We start from the raw sequence: 19,166 nt of genomic DNA on the forward strand, positions 1-19,166 counted from the left end.
TGCTTTCCTTTCCTCTCTCACCATTCACTTTATTATTTCATGTCAGTGCTCCCATATAAGCCTTCAAACTTGTTTTCCTGCTTCAAAACCTCCCCTTTTCATATAGCCATCCCCTTTTCCGATAACCATCACAATATTGGTTTTCCTATAATAGAATGTTCTCCATGTCACCTTCTGATAAAAATTTTTCATGGGTTTCTCACTGTAGATAGGCTACACTGAGCTCAAACTATCTATCTATCTCCCTCCTTTGTTCTCCGTGTTCAAGTCTGAGTAATTTGGTCCTCTCCAGCTTTAAAAAAAAAAAAATCTCTCTTTTCCAAATTCCCCTGGCACTCTATCTTTGTTTATGCTACTGCACTGATATGCCCCTCCTTATCCTCTCTGCTTGTCAAAATGGTATTCATCATCATTACGCAGCTTCAATTTCTCCTTTTTGAAACCTAGAATCATCTTCTATGTAGCCTTCCCAACTACTCCAACCTAGAGATTCCTCTCTCCTCTGAACCTTCATTACATTTATTAACCATGACACACATTTAACACTCATAAATTCTCATCTTCTTAGTTTTCTTTTAATTTTCATGTTTTTATCTTCTCAACTACATAGTAAGGTAATTAAGGGCAATATCTTCTTCATATAATGGGTCCTGATTCTAGAGTCAGACTGCCTACTGATCCTTGCACTGTTATTTACTGACTTATTTTTGGTTTGTTTTTTCATCTGTAAATAAGAAAGAGTGCGTTATTCTCAAATATGGGTTTTGTGGACATTATATGAGAGAATACATGCAAAGTACTTAAAATAGTTCCTGGAACATGGTAGGCACTCACTAAATGTTAGCAATTATAAAATTATCCATATCTCTTACCTGCAAAGGACCTAATACAGTGCCTTGGTCTATAATCATGCTTAATCACTATTGAATGGAATTCAGTTGAGTCGATTGAGGGAAACAAGGTAGACTGTGTTGCCAGTATAGCGTAAAGTAGGGGAACTTCCTGGCATCACTAATACCATGCCAAAGATGGCTGTCACTTACGTCATCAGCCAGCCACCCTCTAAGTCCCTTCCCCTCCCAAATACTACCCAAGAGATTTCTGAGGGTTTGGGTCAGTGAACAGGGAATGCTTTCCCAGAGCATGCTTCCCTTCCTGCCAATCAAAACTGACCTGGCTGTAGAGAGCAAGTTGCCAGACTTCCTAAGGGTCTTGAAAGTGGAACTAAAATGTAGACCAGAGGGATTTCATATGCCCAAAAAGAAGCCCATCAGCCAGCTATTTTAATATACCCCAAGACTGGCCTACTCAAGTGGGAAGCAGACTCAGCAAGATGCTCCTGTTTCATCTCCCAGGCAGAGTTAGAATGCCAATAGGCACCACTCAGTATAATGCTCTCAGTTGGGATCCCATCATCAGCTAAAGAGCAACAGATGTAGGCCAAAGAGGCGGGGCCACTTGTGCTGCTCAACTAAGCCATAAAGGCAGATTTTTTTTTTTTTTTTTAGAAAGAGAACATTAAACTGGAAAGTTTAAAGTTTGAGCCACAGTAAGCATCACGGATATCACTACCATTTAGTAGACCAAGTGAATTCAACAGATCCAGGCTTAAATCATATGTGCCCAATTCAGAGAGGCAAGAAATGATTTTATTATAAGTGAAAGAATATCATCAAAGGCATGAACTCAGGTCCAGTGAAACAAATATGTCCTTTGGATGCAAACAGATCTGGATCTTTCATATTCAAGCTGTGTGATCTCAGGAAACTTTTCTAACCTCAGTTTTCTGACTGATAACGGCAATTATAACACCTAGCTCACTTGACTGCAGTGAACCTTAAATGAGATAGATAATGTATTTATTATCGCAGGCTACCTAGTCTGTGGCACAAGTTCCCTTCCCTGTCACTCCAAAAGCAGATGCATCCTGCCCAAGGCTAAACGTGAAGCACCTGGTGACAGTTCCACAGGCCGGTGAAATAGGATTATTTGAATCTTTCTGAAATGTTGACCTAAATTTTGTTGGGGGTTGTACAATTCACAAAGTAGAAAGGCTCTCCGCTCCCAGTGCTTTTCACTGGCAACTCAGAAGCCTACCTCAGTGCAGGGGGCTGCCTCCTCCCAAACTCCCGAAAGAGATACGGATTTATCCTGGGTTTCACCAAGATGCTGACACATTGCCATTTCCAACAAGGCCAGTTTCCTTGCTGAAAGAAGTCCTTCCCCTGGGTGAAATCCCAGCAGCTTCATTTGCTTAAGTTCCCTTATTGGTTTTGCTCATGCCAGCTGTGGTTTTCCCTCATTACAGTGTATTGATAACAAGCAAACAGCCAGGGCAAACTTGCCCTAAGAAGGCCGCCTCTCGATTTCCCTGACTGCCCAGGGACGGGGCGGTTTTACTGCTGGGTGGAGAGGGTGTTACGGAGCGGAGAGGCGCCCTCCTGGACAGGGCTAGGGGAGCGGCGAAGGGAGGTCGGGATCCCCGGGCCAGGCGGGAGAAGGGAATGGGGCGCAGCGTCTAGGTCGAGCCCGACAGGTTCCAGCAGCTCCCCTCACCCCTCTCCACGCCTCCCGGGTTTTCCCCTTGGCTCGGGGTTTCCTGTTTTCAGTTCTCGGTGATCTCCAGCAGCAGGTGCTGGTTTGCCAACCTCCGCTCCCGAGGAGGCAAGGGAGAGGACAGGAGGGAAGGGGAGGAGGAAACCGCGCGGCGGCGGCGGCGGCGGCGGGCGGTGGAGGAGCAGGCAGGCGGGCGGGCCGGGTTCGCTCTCGCCCGCGGAGCAGCGGCGCGGACGGCGCGCGTAAGCCCGGCCCCGGCGTGCGGCCGGCCGGCCTGGCGGGCGGGCGAGCGGGCGGCATGGGGGAGCCTCCCGCTCGCCCGGCGCCCTAGCGGCGGCCGCGGCGGCCCAGGACTGAGGCGAGACGCGGCCCTGGCTTCCAGGGCATGTTGTGATGGCTGCTCAGAAGAGACTGCAAGTAGGTTGAGCAACGCGGTTGAGCCGCGTGCGCGCGCGTGCAGGGTGTGAGTTGTGCAAGCCCGGGGAGGGGGCGCCGGGGCCGCGGCCCGGGGGGGGAGGAGCGCGGGCGGGCGGGCGCGGCGCCGCGCGGGAGAGCCGAGGTGGCCGCTGTCGTCCGGGCCCCGCCGGCCGCTCGCCGCTTCTCCTGCGGGGTCGGCCATGCCGGGTAGCGGTCCCCAGGTTTGTCCCTCGGGAAGGTGGGGGAAGGAGCCAGCAGCGGCGAGCGTGGCCCTGAGGGAGCCGGGCGAGGGCAGGGCCGCGGGCCGGGAGGCCGCGCCCCAGCGCGGGCCGGAGTGGCCGGGGCGGCGGCTGCGGGCGACCTCCGGGCCCTGGCGGGTCGGGCTCCTGGAGGTCGCGTCTCTCGGCTCCCGCGGCTCGGGTGGGGCGGAGGGGGAAGCCGAGCGCACCCTGTCCGCGGACGGAGCCGCCCAGCCGGGGTCTCGGGCGCGGTGAGGCCGGCGTCCCCGGCCCGCGGCCTAGGGCACCGGTCCACTCCCGCCCGCCCCAGGGCACGGCCGCCGAACGGGGAGGCGAGCTCGGGCGCCCCAGATGGAAACGGTCCCACAGCCCTGCTCCTGCGGCTCGGACCCTCGCGCGCTGGTGGGGTGAGGCATCATCCGACATCTCGGATTCAGCCTCAGCCATGAGCTTTTCGTATCCATCAGCTTTTCGTATCCATCCCTCCATCCAAACTGCCACCACCGTCAGGCCGGCCCTAAAGAAAAGCCCTCGTCCCTTCTGCGCCCCTCACCCTTCAGTCTCCAGTCGAATTCCCATTTTCACCCTGCGTTCATTTTAGCTGGGTTGGTTCACATTTTTAACTCCCTGCGAGGACGTGTTACAAATATAACGTGGAGAAATAAATACATCCTGATTTTCTTCCCTAAACTGTCTCAGCCATCACCCCTTTTAAAGTCCTTAAAAAACAGCCTTAGCTTCCAAAATACAGAATACTCTAACTGGGTTGCTTGCCTTTGGGGTAACCGTTCACAGCTCTGGTTTGTGCTCTGTTTTGTGATAAAGAGATGAAATGCTAATCTAGATTTAGGGAAAGTTTTCCTATTGGTTGCAAGACTGTATTGGAGTATCCCCAGGCCTCCTGAGGCGCTTGTTGATTCAGATCTTTTTTTTTAAACCACCTTAGAATAGATGCAAAAATATTTGGGCTAAGTATTGTATATTTATAAGTTTAGGAAAGATCTTCGTTTCTTCACTGAATCATATTTTTCTAATGCATATTGTAAACGGAAAACTGGATATACCGCAAACATATTTTTTGGATTTTCCAAGAACTACAAGAAGTCAGGAATATCCTGTTATATTTTTAAATCCTTAATATATTTAGGGATTAATGGGTATGACTTCCATTTATTTGATCACTTGCATATACAATTAATGTTAGCAGTTTTTTAATAATGGTGTTTTCTAATGCTTGCATAGTAAGATAGTGTCACAAAATATTTGTGAAATTGTTTAATTTCGATAACCCCAGGAAGATGCTTAATTCAGACTTGCTCTCTCTTCACTTGTTTTCTTCCAATTTGGTATTCTTATTTTAAGTTACCTGAGTCTGTCTACTTGAAGTACCCTAAATATAACAGAATGGTCTATTAACTGACTGTGTCTCTATAATTCAAAATGTTTGAGTATTTTTACTTAATTTGAGAATGGGTTTTACTTTTCAAAGTAAATTATGATTCTAGTCATCATGAAAGTACTTAAACATTATAAGCAAAGTAAAATGAATTCTTAACACAACAAAAAAGAAACCAGTATTTTTTAACCTGTATTTATAATGAAAGTCTTGTGAAACTATTTCACTATAATGGAAAATATTAAAGGATAGGAAACAGAAACTTGGAATATTTGTATGCTGATGGGAGTTTTCATTCATCACTTTCCTTCACTACCTTTTTGTTTTAATTACCAGACTAATGAATACATCCTATTTTATATTAATGGCTCCTCTGGAGCTGTTTTCATGGATTACATCTGCCAAATTGGACCCCAAGTGGATAATGGAAATTGTATTTTTAAAATAGTTTTCTTATTCTACAACTGGGTTACCTTGTCTTACCATTCTAGCAGACCACGGTGGTTTCTACTATAATGTAAAAGTGTTGCTATCATTTTGTAGCTTTTTATACAATTTTATACCCTCTTATATGCTTTTATATCATTTTATACCTTTTAGAGTTTTTCATTTGTTCTTGTACATAAATTTAGAAGAATTCTTTCATTCAGATTTGATTGCAGTTTTAAGAAACAACCCTAAGTTATGAAGTAGGAGGATTTTTATTCTTGTGGTGGTAGAATTTGGGATTATAAACTAATCTGCTGTGATTGTTCATTTGAAACTGGTAAATACTATTCCCTCAGCAAACAATCAGTATCAGTCTAGGTGCTATGTAAGGCCCCTGACCTATAAAAGGAGAATTTTGAACAAATAGAATGTAATGCTGGGCCAAAGGTACTAATGACATGAATAAAAAAGTAAATTCAGTTACTGGGGAAGGACAACATGCCAGACCTTTAGGTAGGATTCAAGTGCATGCATACCTCGGAGATATTGCAGGTTTGGTTCCAGACCAGCGCAATAAAGTGAGTGGTAATCTTTTTGCTGATGGAAGGTCTTGCTTTCAGTTTGTTAAAAAAAAAAAGGCAACACCAGGAAAGTAGCAAAACACAATAAAACAAGGTATGCCTGTAGGTAGAGCTGGATGAAGTCATTTCCAAATAAATGCTGTAAATCAAGGGAACCTGGCAGGAAAGTAGGGAGTAGCTGGTCTAGTGTGTTCAGAGCATTAGTGATGATGGAAGCAGTGGGTGATTAGGGTGGCAAAGGTGGTATTGGAGGTATAGTTCTTGGAAAGAGAAATATATAGGAAGATCTTTAAATAAAAATTTATGAAATTGAGATTCCAAATTTAAACCTAAAATATCACGATTCTAAGGTTGTATCTCAAATATAACCAATGTTCTTAAAAATCTTGTGTTTTAAGTGTTAATATGCCTCATGGACCTACAGCATATGTGTTTACAAAACTATAATGTTAAGATTCACCAAAAACGTAATCATTGCTGCTGTTTCACTATTAATAGTTCAGGGAAATGACAAATGATTAAGAATGTGATTTTTTTTTTAAATCTATTTCATCCCAAAATATATCTCCAGTAACCTTGGTCCTTCAGTATGGTGTTTGCTCTTTAATTTTTCTGTTCAGTAGATGTTTTACTTTCTTAAAATGAAAATAGAGAGTAATCACCAATAAAGCATATTATATATGGTTATAAGTCACAGCCCTGACAGTAATTCTTACGCTTAGTGACCTACTCTAAAGCAAAGCTCATAAGTACTTTTTGAATAAAATATTCTGCCTTTAAGATAATTATCAAATCTCTAGGTTGGATAGGGAATAAATAGAAAATCCCAAAATCTCCCTCCTTGCCTTGAACATTTTTCCTAAGCCTCCCCTGACTAAACTTTTTTGCCCAGCTCATGCCTTGTTATTCAGGCCTCAGCTTAGATTTTGTTTGGTTTACTCCATTGTAGTTTAAGATTGATAACTACCAAGCATTGTTCTAAGTGTTCCTCATGTATTAATGCATTTAGTACTATACTCCTATGAAGAATATTTCATTATTCTTTTTCTGATGAGGAAACCAAACCACAGTATGGTTAAATAATTTGATGCGTCTCACAGTTAATAATGACAAAGGGAGAGTTCCGACTTAGGCTAAGTCCCTGTTTTAACCAAATGTTATGGTCTCTGTAAACTAATACATGTTAATAAATTTGTTTTGAGGTTTAATAATGTAATTATCTTTCTGGGAGTTTGGTTCTTAAAAGATATCTTTTTCTTGTATAATTGAAATTACACAGTTTGTAGAGCTTTCTATCCCACCTTCCTGTCCCCATTTAATATACACTAAAGATTTTCTCATGACATTAAAAATATTTCAAACATTTTCTTTTTTGATGTTAGCTGTTCCTTACTGACATTGTCACTCTCTAGTTTGCAGCAGATATCTGAGGTGGATTGTGAAACTGGATAACAAAAGCTAATATTATGTCTAAAATAAGGCAATGATTAAAGGCTTTTAGGATGCTCAGATAGTCTAGGTTGCAGAACTGAAAGATTGTACTGTATGGAGAGAGCAGGTGGGGCCTCTGAAATCAGCTAAACCTGGTTTGAATCCCAGCTCTGCTCTTTACTGGCTGCGACCCTAGGCAAGACTGAGTTTCTTTGATTTCTCATTCATCACACACTACAGTACTTTACAGAGTTGTTTTTACTGATTCAAGATAATGAATGTAAAAGTGCCTGGCACATAGAAAGCACTTATTATTATAAAATTATTTAACAGTATCCATTGATTTGATTGGACAGACTTGTTTCTCTGCTTATTCAGTGGCTCTTAATTGTGTGCTGAGCAATTGGGTTTACCAGATATAAAATTAAAATCAAGTTGACTGTTACTGCTTTTAATGCCAGTTTATATTTTAAATTTTCGAAAGGGCTTTCAAATATATTCATGTCTTCTGGGGTGAGGCTAAAATTAGTTTTTGTTCTTTGTTCTTAGTCATCTGTACTCATTTCCTATTCAAAATTATGTGGGCTTAATTTTATCCCTATTCTGTGACTTATTCTGTTTCAAATCTTGGCTTCTACTTTATCATTTCCTTTTATTATTTTGTACACTCAAAGGGAGTAGGTATCCAAAATAACTGAGGCTGCCTTTTCATTGTCAATTTAGATGTTTTTTGTTTTATCTTTAAGTCATTATTTTCTTTGTCCCACTGAGTTGGTGATGTGTATTAGATACTTTTTGGAATTTTGCTGTAATTTAAATGATTAATACAGCTCTAAAGGTTTTAACTGCAATAAATTACCTATTTTGTTAGGTGATATTTCTGTTTTTACTAAGATCAAAAAGTGCCTTAAGTAACATAAAAATCATGGGCGTAATTTGTGTTAATATTAGCAATATTATACATAAGAAAAAAATTCTAAATAGGGGAAATGTTTTCTAAGCTGCACTCCTATTATTTTGACTACATTTTCCCTTAAAAGTAAATTGAGTTTAGTATTTTAATGTATTCATTTTATCACATTTTTAAAGCAGAAAAAGTATAAAACAATAGTGAAAATCATCTACAGTTCTTACCTAGAGTTAGTTTTGACATCATTGTTTTTACTTTTAAAAACCTTAGTCAGTGTAAACATATCCTTTAAAGACTTTATATGCATATGTAGTTCTCTTTCTTGAAGTTCAGTCAGTATATTTTGTTTCCCTGTGTCATTAAATATTCTTTTAAAAGATTATTTTTATTGGTTGAATGGTTGAATATGTACTTGAATACAGTACACATTCAAATACTGTAATTTAATCAAGTTCATATTGTTGCCTATTTAGAGTGTGACCAGCTTTTTAATTGTTGTAAACAACAGTGTGATAAATATCCATATTTATAGCTCTTCGTACACATTGATGAATATCTCTTTTAACAAATTCTTAGGTGTGATCATGCAAATTGCCTTCTAGAAAAGTTGTATCAGTTTATAGTCTTATCAGCAATGCATGAGTGTCCATTCTCTGCCCTCACCACCACCACCCCCACTAACACTCCACAACCTCTTTGTTTTGATAGACAGTGAGAATAGTGCATAGAAGCCCATTCTGTAGAGTCAGAGAGATGAGAGACGGAGTTGAGTTTTGTTCTGATACTGTCTATATGATTGTGCAAATTTCTTATTAATTTCCCTAAGCCTTAGTTTCTTTGTAACATTGTGATAATAGTACCTATTAACATGATAATATCACTAATGTCATGGTTGTGGAGATTAAGTAATGATGTGTATTGAAGCACTTAAGTCCTTGAGATATTAGCTGTCCTTGTTTATTATGAATGAGATTTTTCTGCATTATATGTTATGCTTGCTATACCTATATTTTATACCTAGTGGTGGCTAGTATAAAGGAAAGTTATTCATTTGTAAATCCCCATCTAGCTACCTTACTGATCTCTTTTATATACTGTTAACTAAATTGAAGGAGTTAGTCCAACAGTTTTTCAGCTGAGTCTCTTGATTTTCAGGATATGTAATGGTGACCCAATAATATCAATTTTTTTCAATATTTCAATTATTTTTTTTTTCTTGTTGCATTGATTGATATCAAAGAACAGTATTAATAGTAGCCATTTGGGATTATTTCTTATTTGAATGGGACTTCCTCTCCGGTATTTCACTTTTCAAATCCTGACAGCTATTGTTTTCTAACAAAGGTGTCCCCTGCTTTTGTACAGATATTCCGGAATATATCTATGAATGTGAAATGTGAGAAACTTGAAAATAGACATGTATATTATTAAATCCCTAAGTATCTTTTAGACACATTTTTAAACATTTTTCAGCATTTGACTCATTTAATATGCAATCAGTTTAAATGCAGTAAGGCTGAAATTGTACTGCTTTCAGCCTACTTAACGATTCTGTCCTTGTCAGTGATATAAACTTTGAGACCTACTCTTTCACTGTTGTCCATTGTTAACATCATATTTATAAACCATTACTAAAAGTGGATGAAACAGTTTTTCCCCCTGAAATCTTAATTTTCCCCCTGAAAACCCTTTATTCAAATGTTCAAATGAAATCTTAGGATCAGGGTCCCAATGCCCTTCTTGCTCAACTTTTTTAGGCATCTCTCAAAACACTATTTGAAAACTACTGTCCACTCCCCCACCCCCAAAAAAAAATCTGAATAATTTACAAATTCCCACAATGACAATGCAACTGAAACTGAACTTCTCAAAGTCTGGCAGAAAGACCACCTTGTGATATCATCAGGTTTTTATTAAGTAGTTTTTGTACTGAAGTCCTAATTTACTGTGTTTTTTTAAATGATTAAGCATAGCAATATATCGTACATGAAAATATAGTATTACACAAATATATGTAATGTCTTTCTTTAGGTTACTGAAATTTCGATTCCAGGGTCTTTTCCTTTTTCTACAGTTTTCCATCCATCCAATAATATATTTTTAAATATCATCTACGTTCTGATGACTACCAAATTTTTATCTCCAATCCTGACTTCTCTCTTTTACACAGCTATCTTGAGGAAAGGTCCACTTGGATAGCTATTTGGTATCTGAAGTGAAAATTATAACAATTTATATCCTTCCAGATCTGTTCCTTTCCAAATCTTTCCCATTTCAAGTGTTACTACCTTCTCAGGTACTCAGACTAAAAATTTAGAAGTTCTTGATTTCCTCATGTACCTCTTTCATCTTCCACACCCAATCCAATGCAGGAGCCTTTAATCAATACATGTAATGAATTGAATTAACAAGGTTGTTCAATATTAGAAAAATAATCTATTATCATAGAATAAAATCTACCTGGTTAATATGTATTATGATTTAAATATACTACATAATTTACATTTCTCTTATTTAAAACTTTTGTATATAGTATAAGCTTATATATATATTTGGTTAGTTTTGCCATCTTTGTTGAGTTTTGTCAACAGTTATGCTAGCCTCATAAACCAGTTTCTATGCTTTCCATTTCTTCTGTGGCCTAGAATAAGTAACATCGGAGTTGCTAGATGCTTTGAGGTTTTGCTAGAACACACCCATAGAACCTATAGGTTCTTTTGTCAGGAATGGACTAGAGGTTATAAACCTTTAACAAAGTTTTTATTTATTCCATGGTTACCCACATTTGCAACCTTAAGTCAGCTTCGATTCTGAACTCTTAACTTATTAGCATAAAGATTTACACAAAGAATTCTTCCTATATTATTGAACATTACATTTGTAATGTTATATATGTAGATAGAATTCCCTAACCTCTTGGTCACTTTTAGGAGGTTGTTCGTTTATTCGTTCATTCATACATTCATTCATTCATCATTTAGAACCAGCTCTCTGTTTTATTAATCAGATCTTTTTTTTCTGCTTCCTAATTTATTGTGCTTTTAAATTTATTATTATTTTACCCACTTTTATTTTGGTTTTTTTTGTTGTTCATTTTAACCTTTCCAATTTATGTTCAATTCCTTTATTTTTTGTTTTTGACTAAATACATTTACACCATTGATTTTTAAGTATCAGTTTGGCCACGTTCCATAGGTTATAACTTTATTGTCATCTATTTCTAAATGTCCATGAATTTTTTTTATTTTTCTTTAACTACAGAGTTACTTGGAAGAGAGTTTTAATTTATAGATATTGGGTTTTTTAGGGTTTTTAAATTTGTTTTTGGCTATGTACTGTTAACCTCTAATTTTTTGTATCATGGTTAGAGTATGTTTCCATTCTCAAGGCTTGAGTTTTCCCTAAGCCTTGAAAAAGTTGGTCTAGCACAAATGCCTATTTATATCTCATCTTTGAAGTCAAGCAACCCATAGTGAATTATTTGAGTACTTGAGATAAAAGTCATTTTTACTGTTTAAATGTCTATATACCCTTAATACCATCATCATCATTTAAGGCCTGTGGATACGAGAAGTAAATCTAATGCTTTGGTTGTCAGGAATTTTTGTCATCTTTGTGTAAAGATAGAATGGTGTACCTTTCAAAATAAACTGATTTCCCAGTTTGTTTTTAATGTATTTGAGCTCCTTAAGTGGGGTTTCTCTGCTTATTGATCTCTGCACCTCTTAGCCGTGGTGTGCTTTTTTCTATGTGTTTTCTAGAGTTTCCTGGGGCTTGGAAGCACCATGGTTTCTTCTCCATGGCCCTCATTATGCTCTTTACCAATTTAATCCTATTTCTGTGAGCATCTTCTGAATACTTTCACCTCCAAGATTGTAAAGATTTGGGGAAAAAAATTAACTCTTCTCTCCTAACCTGTTTATGGATGGGATGAATAAACTGGCCTGTTGATGGATGGGATGAATAGCAGAATTATAGGAATTACTTCATATTATTGGAAATGAAGAATGGTTGCAATTCTAGTAATTGATAAAATTAACCAATCACTTTAAGAAAAAAAGTGCTTCTAATCACTGCCCTTTTATTTTCCTTTAAGTTCCCCACTTTCAGTGTACTTTCAGGTCTTTCGATTATATTAGAGAGCCTCTGATTGGTCCTAATGTGTTTAAAACCTCCTTTTTGATTAAGAACGTCAGCACGGAGTAAGACACAGCTAATGTTTGAAGTCAAATTCTGATCCACAGTTTAGAAAGGTTTTCTGTACTAAGAGAAACACTAGATTTGCAGTATAGGCAGTATATGTTTAACAATTTTGAAAAAGAAATCAGGAATCGGCATGTAAAAAAATTTCACAAAATTTTTTGAGTTTGGTTGAGGTAGGAAATTTTACTTCTGGCCTTGGAGGCTGGGAAGCATGTGCCAGGTTGGCAGCTGCATCTTAGATTTGAGACTATACATGCTGTGATAATGCCTGAGTGAAGACAAGAAAGGTGGAGAAAGCACTTTGGAATTCCTGAGTGACAGCCAGAAGCCAGAATGCTAGTTTGGCAAGTGTGCTGTCGGGTGCTGAGTCTTGGGCCTGAGCATTCCTTCAGCTAACAAGAAGATCATAAATGTTTATTTCCTACTTTGATAGTAGATGAGTGCTTAAGTTTTATGCAAGAAAATCTTTGTGTTCTCTCAGATGCCTGTTATATTCTATTCTGTTTTTACTTCCATTTTATCCCTTGTCCCTTCACTACTGCCCATCATTAAATCAATGTATTTCTTCTAAATCACTGGTTCCCAAACATTTATACTCATGTTCCTTGTATCTTTTCCTACATTATCTTCTAATTATTCACAGTAGCTAAAGTATTCCATGACATGTAAATCATATAGAGCAAGAGATATAAAAATTGATGAGGCAGTCTAATTTATATATGTGGAAAACTCAAGAGCCTCAGTGAAACACCAATAGAAACATTAAGAGTTCGCTGAAATATGTAGTTCACTAAAGATTAAGGTACAACAATAAGAATAGGAATAATTTTTTTAGACAACAAAAACTAGATAGAAAATACAATGGGAAAGGAAAACTACATTTACAGCAGCAAGAACAAAAGCAAAATATTTTAAGACAAGTTTAATAAATATAAGCCCCCATTAAAAAATTTAGGAAACTGTATTGAAAAATAAAGAAACTTCCAATAAATTGTTCCTGATTAAACAATTTAATTGGCAGTGATTTTTAAGCAAGTATTACTGCAGCATTCTCCACCGAACTCTCAACAGCTTTTTGGTTAAAAGCTGTCAAACAGTTCTGAAGTATCAGGACATATCTACATGCAAAATAGCCATGAAAAAATGTGAAAATGAGAAAAAATGTAGTAATAGAAGACTTACACATGCAGGGTATCCAATATGTTACAAATTACAGTTCTTAATGAATGGAACAGACAGGAATGGAGATCAATCGAACACTATTAGAAATGTGGAGGTAAGCCCAAATTTAGAAGACATTAGTATAAAATAGAATTATATCACTCCCTCTGCTCAAAACCCTCCAAAGGTTTCCCATCTCAGAATAAAAGCCATGTTCTTACTGTGACCTATGACCTTGCTACTTAAAGCACTGTCCATGGACCAACAGCCACAGCATCAGCTGTGAGCTTATTACAACGTGGAATCTCAGACTTCCTGAATCAGAATATTCAAGATCCTGATGTGATTCAGATGCTGTGTAGAGTAGGAGAAGCATTGCCCTTCAGAGTTCTACATGTCCTGACTTCTCTTGACCTTACCTTTCTGACCTCATCTCCTGACTCCTCCCTTTGCCTACTCACCGCCTGTCTTACTAGCCATCTATCTGATCCATGATCATACTCTCATCTCAGGGCTTTGTACTTAATCCTCTTTCTTCCTGTTACATATTTCCTTTTACTTCATTTAGGTCAGCGGTCCCCAACCGTTTTGGCACCAGGGACTGACCAGAGCTCCTATGAGAATCTAATGCCTGGTAATCAGAAGTGGAGCTGAGGTGGTGATGCTATCGCTGGGGAGTGGCTGCAAATACAGATGAAGCTTCACTCGCTTCCCCACTGCTCATCTCCCAATGTATGGCCCAGTTCCTAACAGGCCATGGACCGGTACCGGTCCGCAGCCCGGGGATTGAGGACCACTGATTTAGCTACCTTCACAAATATTACCTTATCAGAGAAGCCGCCTCTGATTCAAAGTTTCTTTGTAGCATTTACCGTCACCTAACATGTATTTACAGTTTGTATTTTCTTTCTCCCCCACCCTACACTACACTTTAAGCTTGGTGAGAGAAGGGGACTTGCTTTGTTTTTGCTGTCTCCCCAGTGCCTGGCAGCTAGGAGGTACCCATTTGCTGAATGAAACTGTAAAGATCTCAGGAAGGAGAAATTATAGCTGATTCTTTAAAAAAAAAAAAAATCATAGTTTCATAAAGTTGCTGCAAATACTGAACTGCTACTCCTAGAAGAGCCCTTGGCGAAAACATTTTCATGAAGCAGTACCTAATCTTGTACATGTGTTGCTGTTTAAATATATCGTTGATAAATATTGTTGATTCATTAATATATATAGTTGATTCATTAACATTGAACTCACAACCAACATGACTATAACATGTCTTAAAAAATTTGCCTAACCTATTTTCTCCATAAGGCTCTCTAATGCCTTCTTGCAAATAGGAGTCATAGACAGCATTTCAGCACTGGGCTTGGGGGCCAATTAAACTGCAAATTCACCAGTAGAAAGCACAAAAAATGCAAAACACTAGTCCTTTTTAGGATGCTTGTTTACAGTAGGACAGCTGAAACAAGAAGGGAAAGCCTCACCTTGTCCAGCCTTAGCTGGAAGGTGTGCCTGAGCAAGTCACAATTTTCTCCTCTCTGTGTAGACATATGTCTATGGAATGACTAAAGCACTGCAAGTATTAATTTGGGGGTTATGAATAAATTTCACCACATAGGCAAATTTGGAAATATGGAATCTCTGAATAATGAGAATCAACGGTACATCATTCTTTTATTGAATTTCTATGTGTCATGCTCGCCAAATATTTATCAGGTCCTAACCATGTCAGGCCCTGTGCAAAACTCAAATAATCCAAAGATAAGTTTAACATTGTTCCATGAAAGTTTTCTTGGCAAAGTTGGGTTTTCAGCTGAATTCAATCATGGTAGGATTTTAACATGTGAAGCTGTGGAGAAAGGTATTTTAGAGGAAACTTTAAGTCATGTGTTCTTAAACTTGGCTACACTTTAGAAATGCGTGGCCAGGCTCTACCAGACCAAAAAAAATAAACGTCTCCGGGATGGGACTCTGGTATCACTAAACTGCGTTTTAAAACTCCTCAGATGGTTCCAGTGTGCAACCAGACTGAAAGAACTACTGCTTTAAATACTCCTGTTTAGCTGGAGTGTAGGTCGTATGAAAGGAAGTAAAGAACATATATGGAAGAGGGATTTTGGCCCAGATACAGAAATGCTATCATTTTTTTAGCACATATTTAAGAAGTGCCTGTTGTGTGTCAGGCACTCTGCTGGGTGCTGGAGATACATGAGAAAAACAAAACACAAGAATCCCTGCCCTATTGGAGTTTACAATCGAATTGCATTGGCAGCTGTTTAGGATGATTCCTATTGTAGATTTAACTAATTATGGTATATGATGATGTGTATTTAGAAGGAATCGTGTTAAATGCTCAGAATTCTAAATTTAATGTCTAAATTATTACCTCATCGTCTGATATGAATAGAACTCTAAAGAAAAATTTTGTTATAATTTCACTGAGCATACTATCTAACACAACCATTCATTTTGTTAGCTTTAATGTTTTTCAGTTGCTTGAACACCAGGACAATTATCTAAAATCAGTAGTGTGCAGTAATTTAAAATCAGTCTATAAGGGCCATTGGAAGTAGTAACTAAAGCGTTTTGGTTTTCCATCTTAAAAGAATTCATATATAAGGAACTATTTTCCATCTTGATTATTAATAAGAATTTCTATTTAGACCATACTTAAAATTAACTGAATTTTATTGAGTCATAGTTGGTTTGCAGTTCCTTTTGTAATGCTGTATACTGTGTTTTATTTTTCCTTGAGTTCCTTTACTATACTACTATCACACTCTCTACTAAACCATTAAGAACAGACAGAATGATAGCGCCCTCTTTTAACTCTAACTGATACAATTATTCTTTAGAACCTAAATCTGTCAGTTTCACTTTTTAACAGTGCTTTTGGTCAGATAGTTTTGGATTAGTTTGCTAAGTAGAATTATGTGACACCCAAAAAACAAGGCATGTCCTCATCAGCTGGTACATGCAGCCTAAAGATATAATGATGTTCAGAAATGAGCACATACCAGTGGAAAGTGAGGAATGTCATAGAGTGGGAGATAAAGTGCTGTGGCATCAGAAGTGATGAGTTGAATTCTAACTAGGCTTTGATAATGATGTAAATATTATCGTTATACGAGGTAAAAAGTGTCATTTAAGTAGCATCCAGTTGTGTTATAATTCTGAGAATGCGTTGTATAATATATACATAAATTTACAGATTTTGGGTTAGCTTTCTCTCAAAGTTTCAGTTATACTTAATATAACTGTTTGGTGAACATGGATGATATGTACTTTCTCCTTTTAAAATCATACGTGGCCTTTCTTTCCTCACAAATTTTCTCTGTCACTCTCCCATACATTAGTTGCTTTAGTTACCTGTTACATCAGCATTTTGGATGTCCGTTGTAGTCTCCCTTTTCTAAAATTCCTAGTTCTCTGAGTATTTAAAATTTTTGTAGGAATTTAAAATATCTTCCTAAAGACTTATTTAATGAACTATTTAAAATAACTAAATGGGAAGCTAATTATTGGGAAATATTTGACATCTAAGGATATGGGTTATATTGTCACCTAAAATGGCTATAGAAAAGTGCCTTTGTTTTTAAACCACTGGAAAGAAATACTGTGTTTGTGAAGTATTTTGGTATTTGTCTCTGAACCCTAAAGACAAGGATTGTTTGCTCTGAGTATTTTGGCACTGAAAGATTTTCATAATCAAACCCCAAGAATTTTGACATTGAGGAGCATTATCTTCATTTTTACTGTCAAAAATAATGTTTTGCTTAAAACATTAATTGGTAAAATCTAATATAATAATCTTACTTCTGTGAGGTTATCGTGAGTCGAAAGAGATTGTGTATTAAATAAACCCGTATTAGCAGAAAGGTAGCAGGAAGTCGGCTTGGATCACCACTGACAAAAAGAATTGATTCCAAACACCATCAAAGCCCAAGTATTTTGCAAACCTCAGCAGACTTATAAGGTCTTCTCAGATAGTTGAAGTTTCAAATGTGAGACAGACCCTTGTCATCGACAGATTTAGTATACCCTTAAAACTACACTGTCTTGTATTGTTTTCTACTGTCATAACTACAAGGTCATCTATGGCAGTGACTGAAGCAGAGCCAGTGCAGCTGTTTGTATTGGTTCTGCAGTGGGGAAGGGGACTAGGACCTGTGACTAAGAAACCAGAGTAGGGCCATGTTTTCACCTACAGATGTTTTAATGTGCTTAACATTATCCAGTACTAGCAACCCATATAGTCTAAATACCACAGCAGGATCTGATTAGCTTTTTCAGATCACTGCCTTTATTTGCTGTTTGCTAAAAGCTTAATCCAGTGCTAGAGATCAGGCTTCCTGCTGAGCTCGTGGGTAGTTTTCTCTTATTCTTTGTGTTCATAGTGGCAGGAATTAGAAGATTCCTCCTACTGAATTAAAGCTATAAAGTAGTAACTATAGTAGCAAGGGATAAATAGAAGAAAGAGAACCCAAGGAAAAGAAGGCGGTCTATTCATATTAAAGTTTCTTTTTTATATACAAAAGATTTTAATATGACTTAATAAATATTGACCATAAATATTGATCTCTCTAGTCAGTGCATAGCTTAAGTTTTATTAGATTTTAGTCGTAACTACTTTATATGAATAGATATTTTCATTTTTATCTTATTTAATCAAATTCAGTTTTACCAGAAATCCATTTACTAAACCATACTAGTGGCCTTGATTTACCTTTCTTACTCCTTTAAGGGTTGATACCTTTTACAAATGAAATTTCAAAAAGAAGTACCACCATACTAACAAAAAAAAGAAAAAAAAGATAAATTCTATAATTTTATTCATTCCCGTAGTGTTCATACGCCTACCCAAGACAAAATTTGAATTCTGTGTAATTCATTTTATAATTTGCAGTATTATAAACTACATAATATTCGAGATTCTTTATCTTTGATGGACTTATGAAATTAGACCATCGGCTTAACTATTGCAAAAACATTACAGCAACCTTCAGTAGGAAAAAAAGAATAATTCTTGCTTTAGAAATTAGTTTGACATTCAGAACCTAATAATTACATTTAGTTAAAAAAAATTTTCAGCTTTTAAATTTTCTTACATTTTTTAAATGACATCCTTTGATAAAATATGAAGCTCTTTTGAGGAAAAATATAGACAAATAGTGATCTAGAATATCATACTTTAATTTTTTCTGGCAACAAGAATTTTTAGGCTTTTAGTAGCCATAAGGAATGTTTTCTGTGAGATGACTGGAAAATTTTTGCCATGTAGAGTACATCTTCCTCTTATTTTTTAAATAGAGAAGAGCTCATTTACATTTGGGCACAATAAGGACCTGACCAAGAATCCCAACTATATTATATTTTTCCAAGTATTCACAAATGACCTTAATTGCGAATAGCCTCTGTGTATGTGAAGAGAGAGATGGATTTAGATTGTTTGCAGTACTCTAACCAAATTCTGTATCTTTAGAGTTCATGATTCTATCAAGGAAAAGCCTAGATTCTGGATCAATTAGCCTAAACCAAAAAATTGTATTTTAAGAGCAGCTTTTTCCCTTTACACTTAATTTGCACTAGAATGAAAAGATGTGTGTCTGTACTTCATCACAAATAGGACTGCTCTAGATTTCCTTTTTAGTAGGGAAATAGTCTCACAACATCTGATGATGTTTAAATTTGATTGAATATTTTTCATAATCAGAGGCCACTCAAGATATAACTTAGGCATCCCTCAATAGCAAGTATTCCATAGCATTATAAATACTACAGTCTGGAACTCATAATACATCAGGGATAACAAGCTTCCTCACTGAGATGGCTGATTTTTGTATACT

General features: G+C 37.5%; 1 protein-coding gene across 2 annotated transcripts in view; it reads left to right on the forward strand.

Moving 5' to 3' along the window:
* The first annotated feature begins 2,879 nt into the window (after nt 1-2,879).
* The window catches only part of ZC3H12C (zinc finger CCCH-type containing 12C), a 56,417-nt gene continuing 40,130 nt past the window's right edge, over nt 2,880-19,166 (forward strand). The window contains exon 1 of one of the 2 annotated variants that reach the window (XM_039868708.1): nt 2,880-2,973. In XM_039868708.1, the coding sequence (XP_039724642.1) occupies nt 2,950-2,973 (24 nt within the window). In that variant the 5' untranslated portion in view covers nt 2,880-2,949. Of the gene's footprint in view, nt 2,974-3,057; nt 3,195-19,166 lie in introns of those variants that run through there. The other variant, XM_039868710.1, reaches the window with a different exon arrangement.

The sequence above is a fragment of the Pteropus medius genome, unplaced genomic scaffold (genome assembly GCF_902729225.1).
Source record: "Pteropus medius unplaced genomic scaffold, Ma_sr-lr_union100, whole genome shotgun sequence".
Taxonomy (NCBI): Eukaryota; Metazoa; Chordata; class Mammalia; order Chiroptera; family Pteropodidae; genus Pteropus; species Pteropus medius.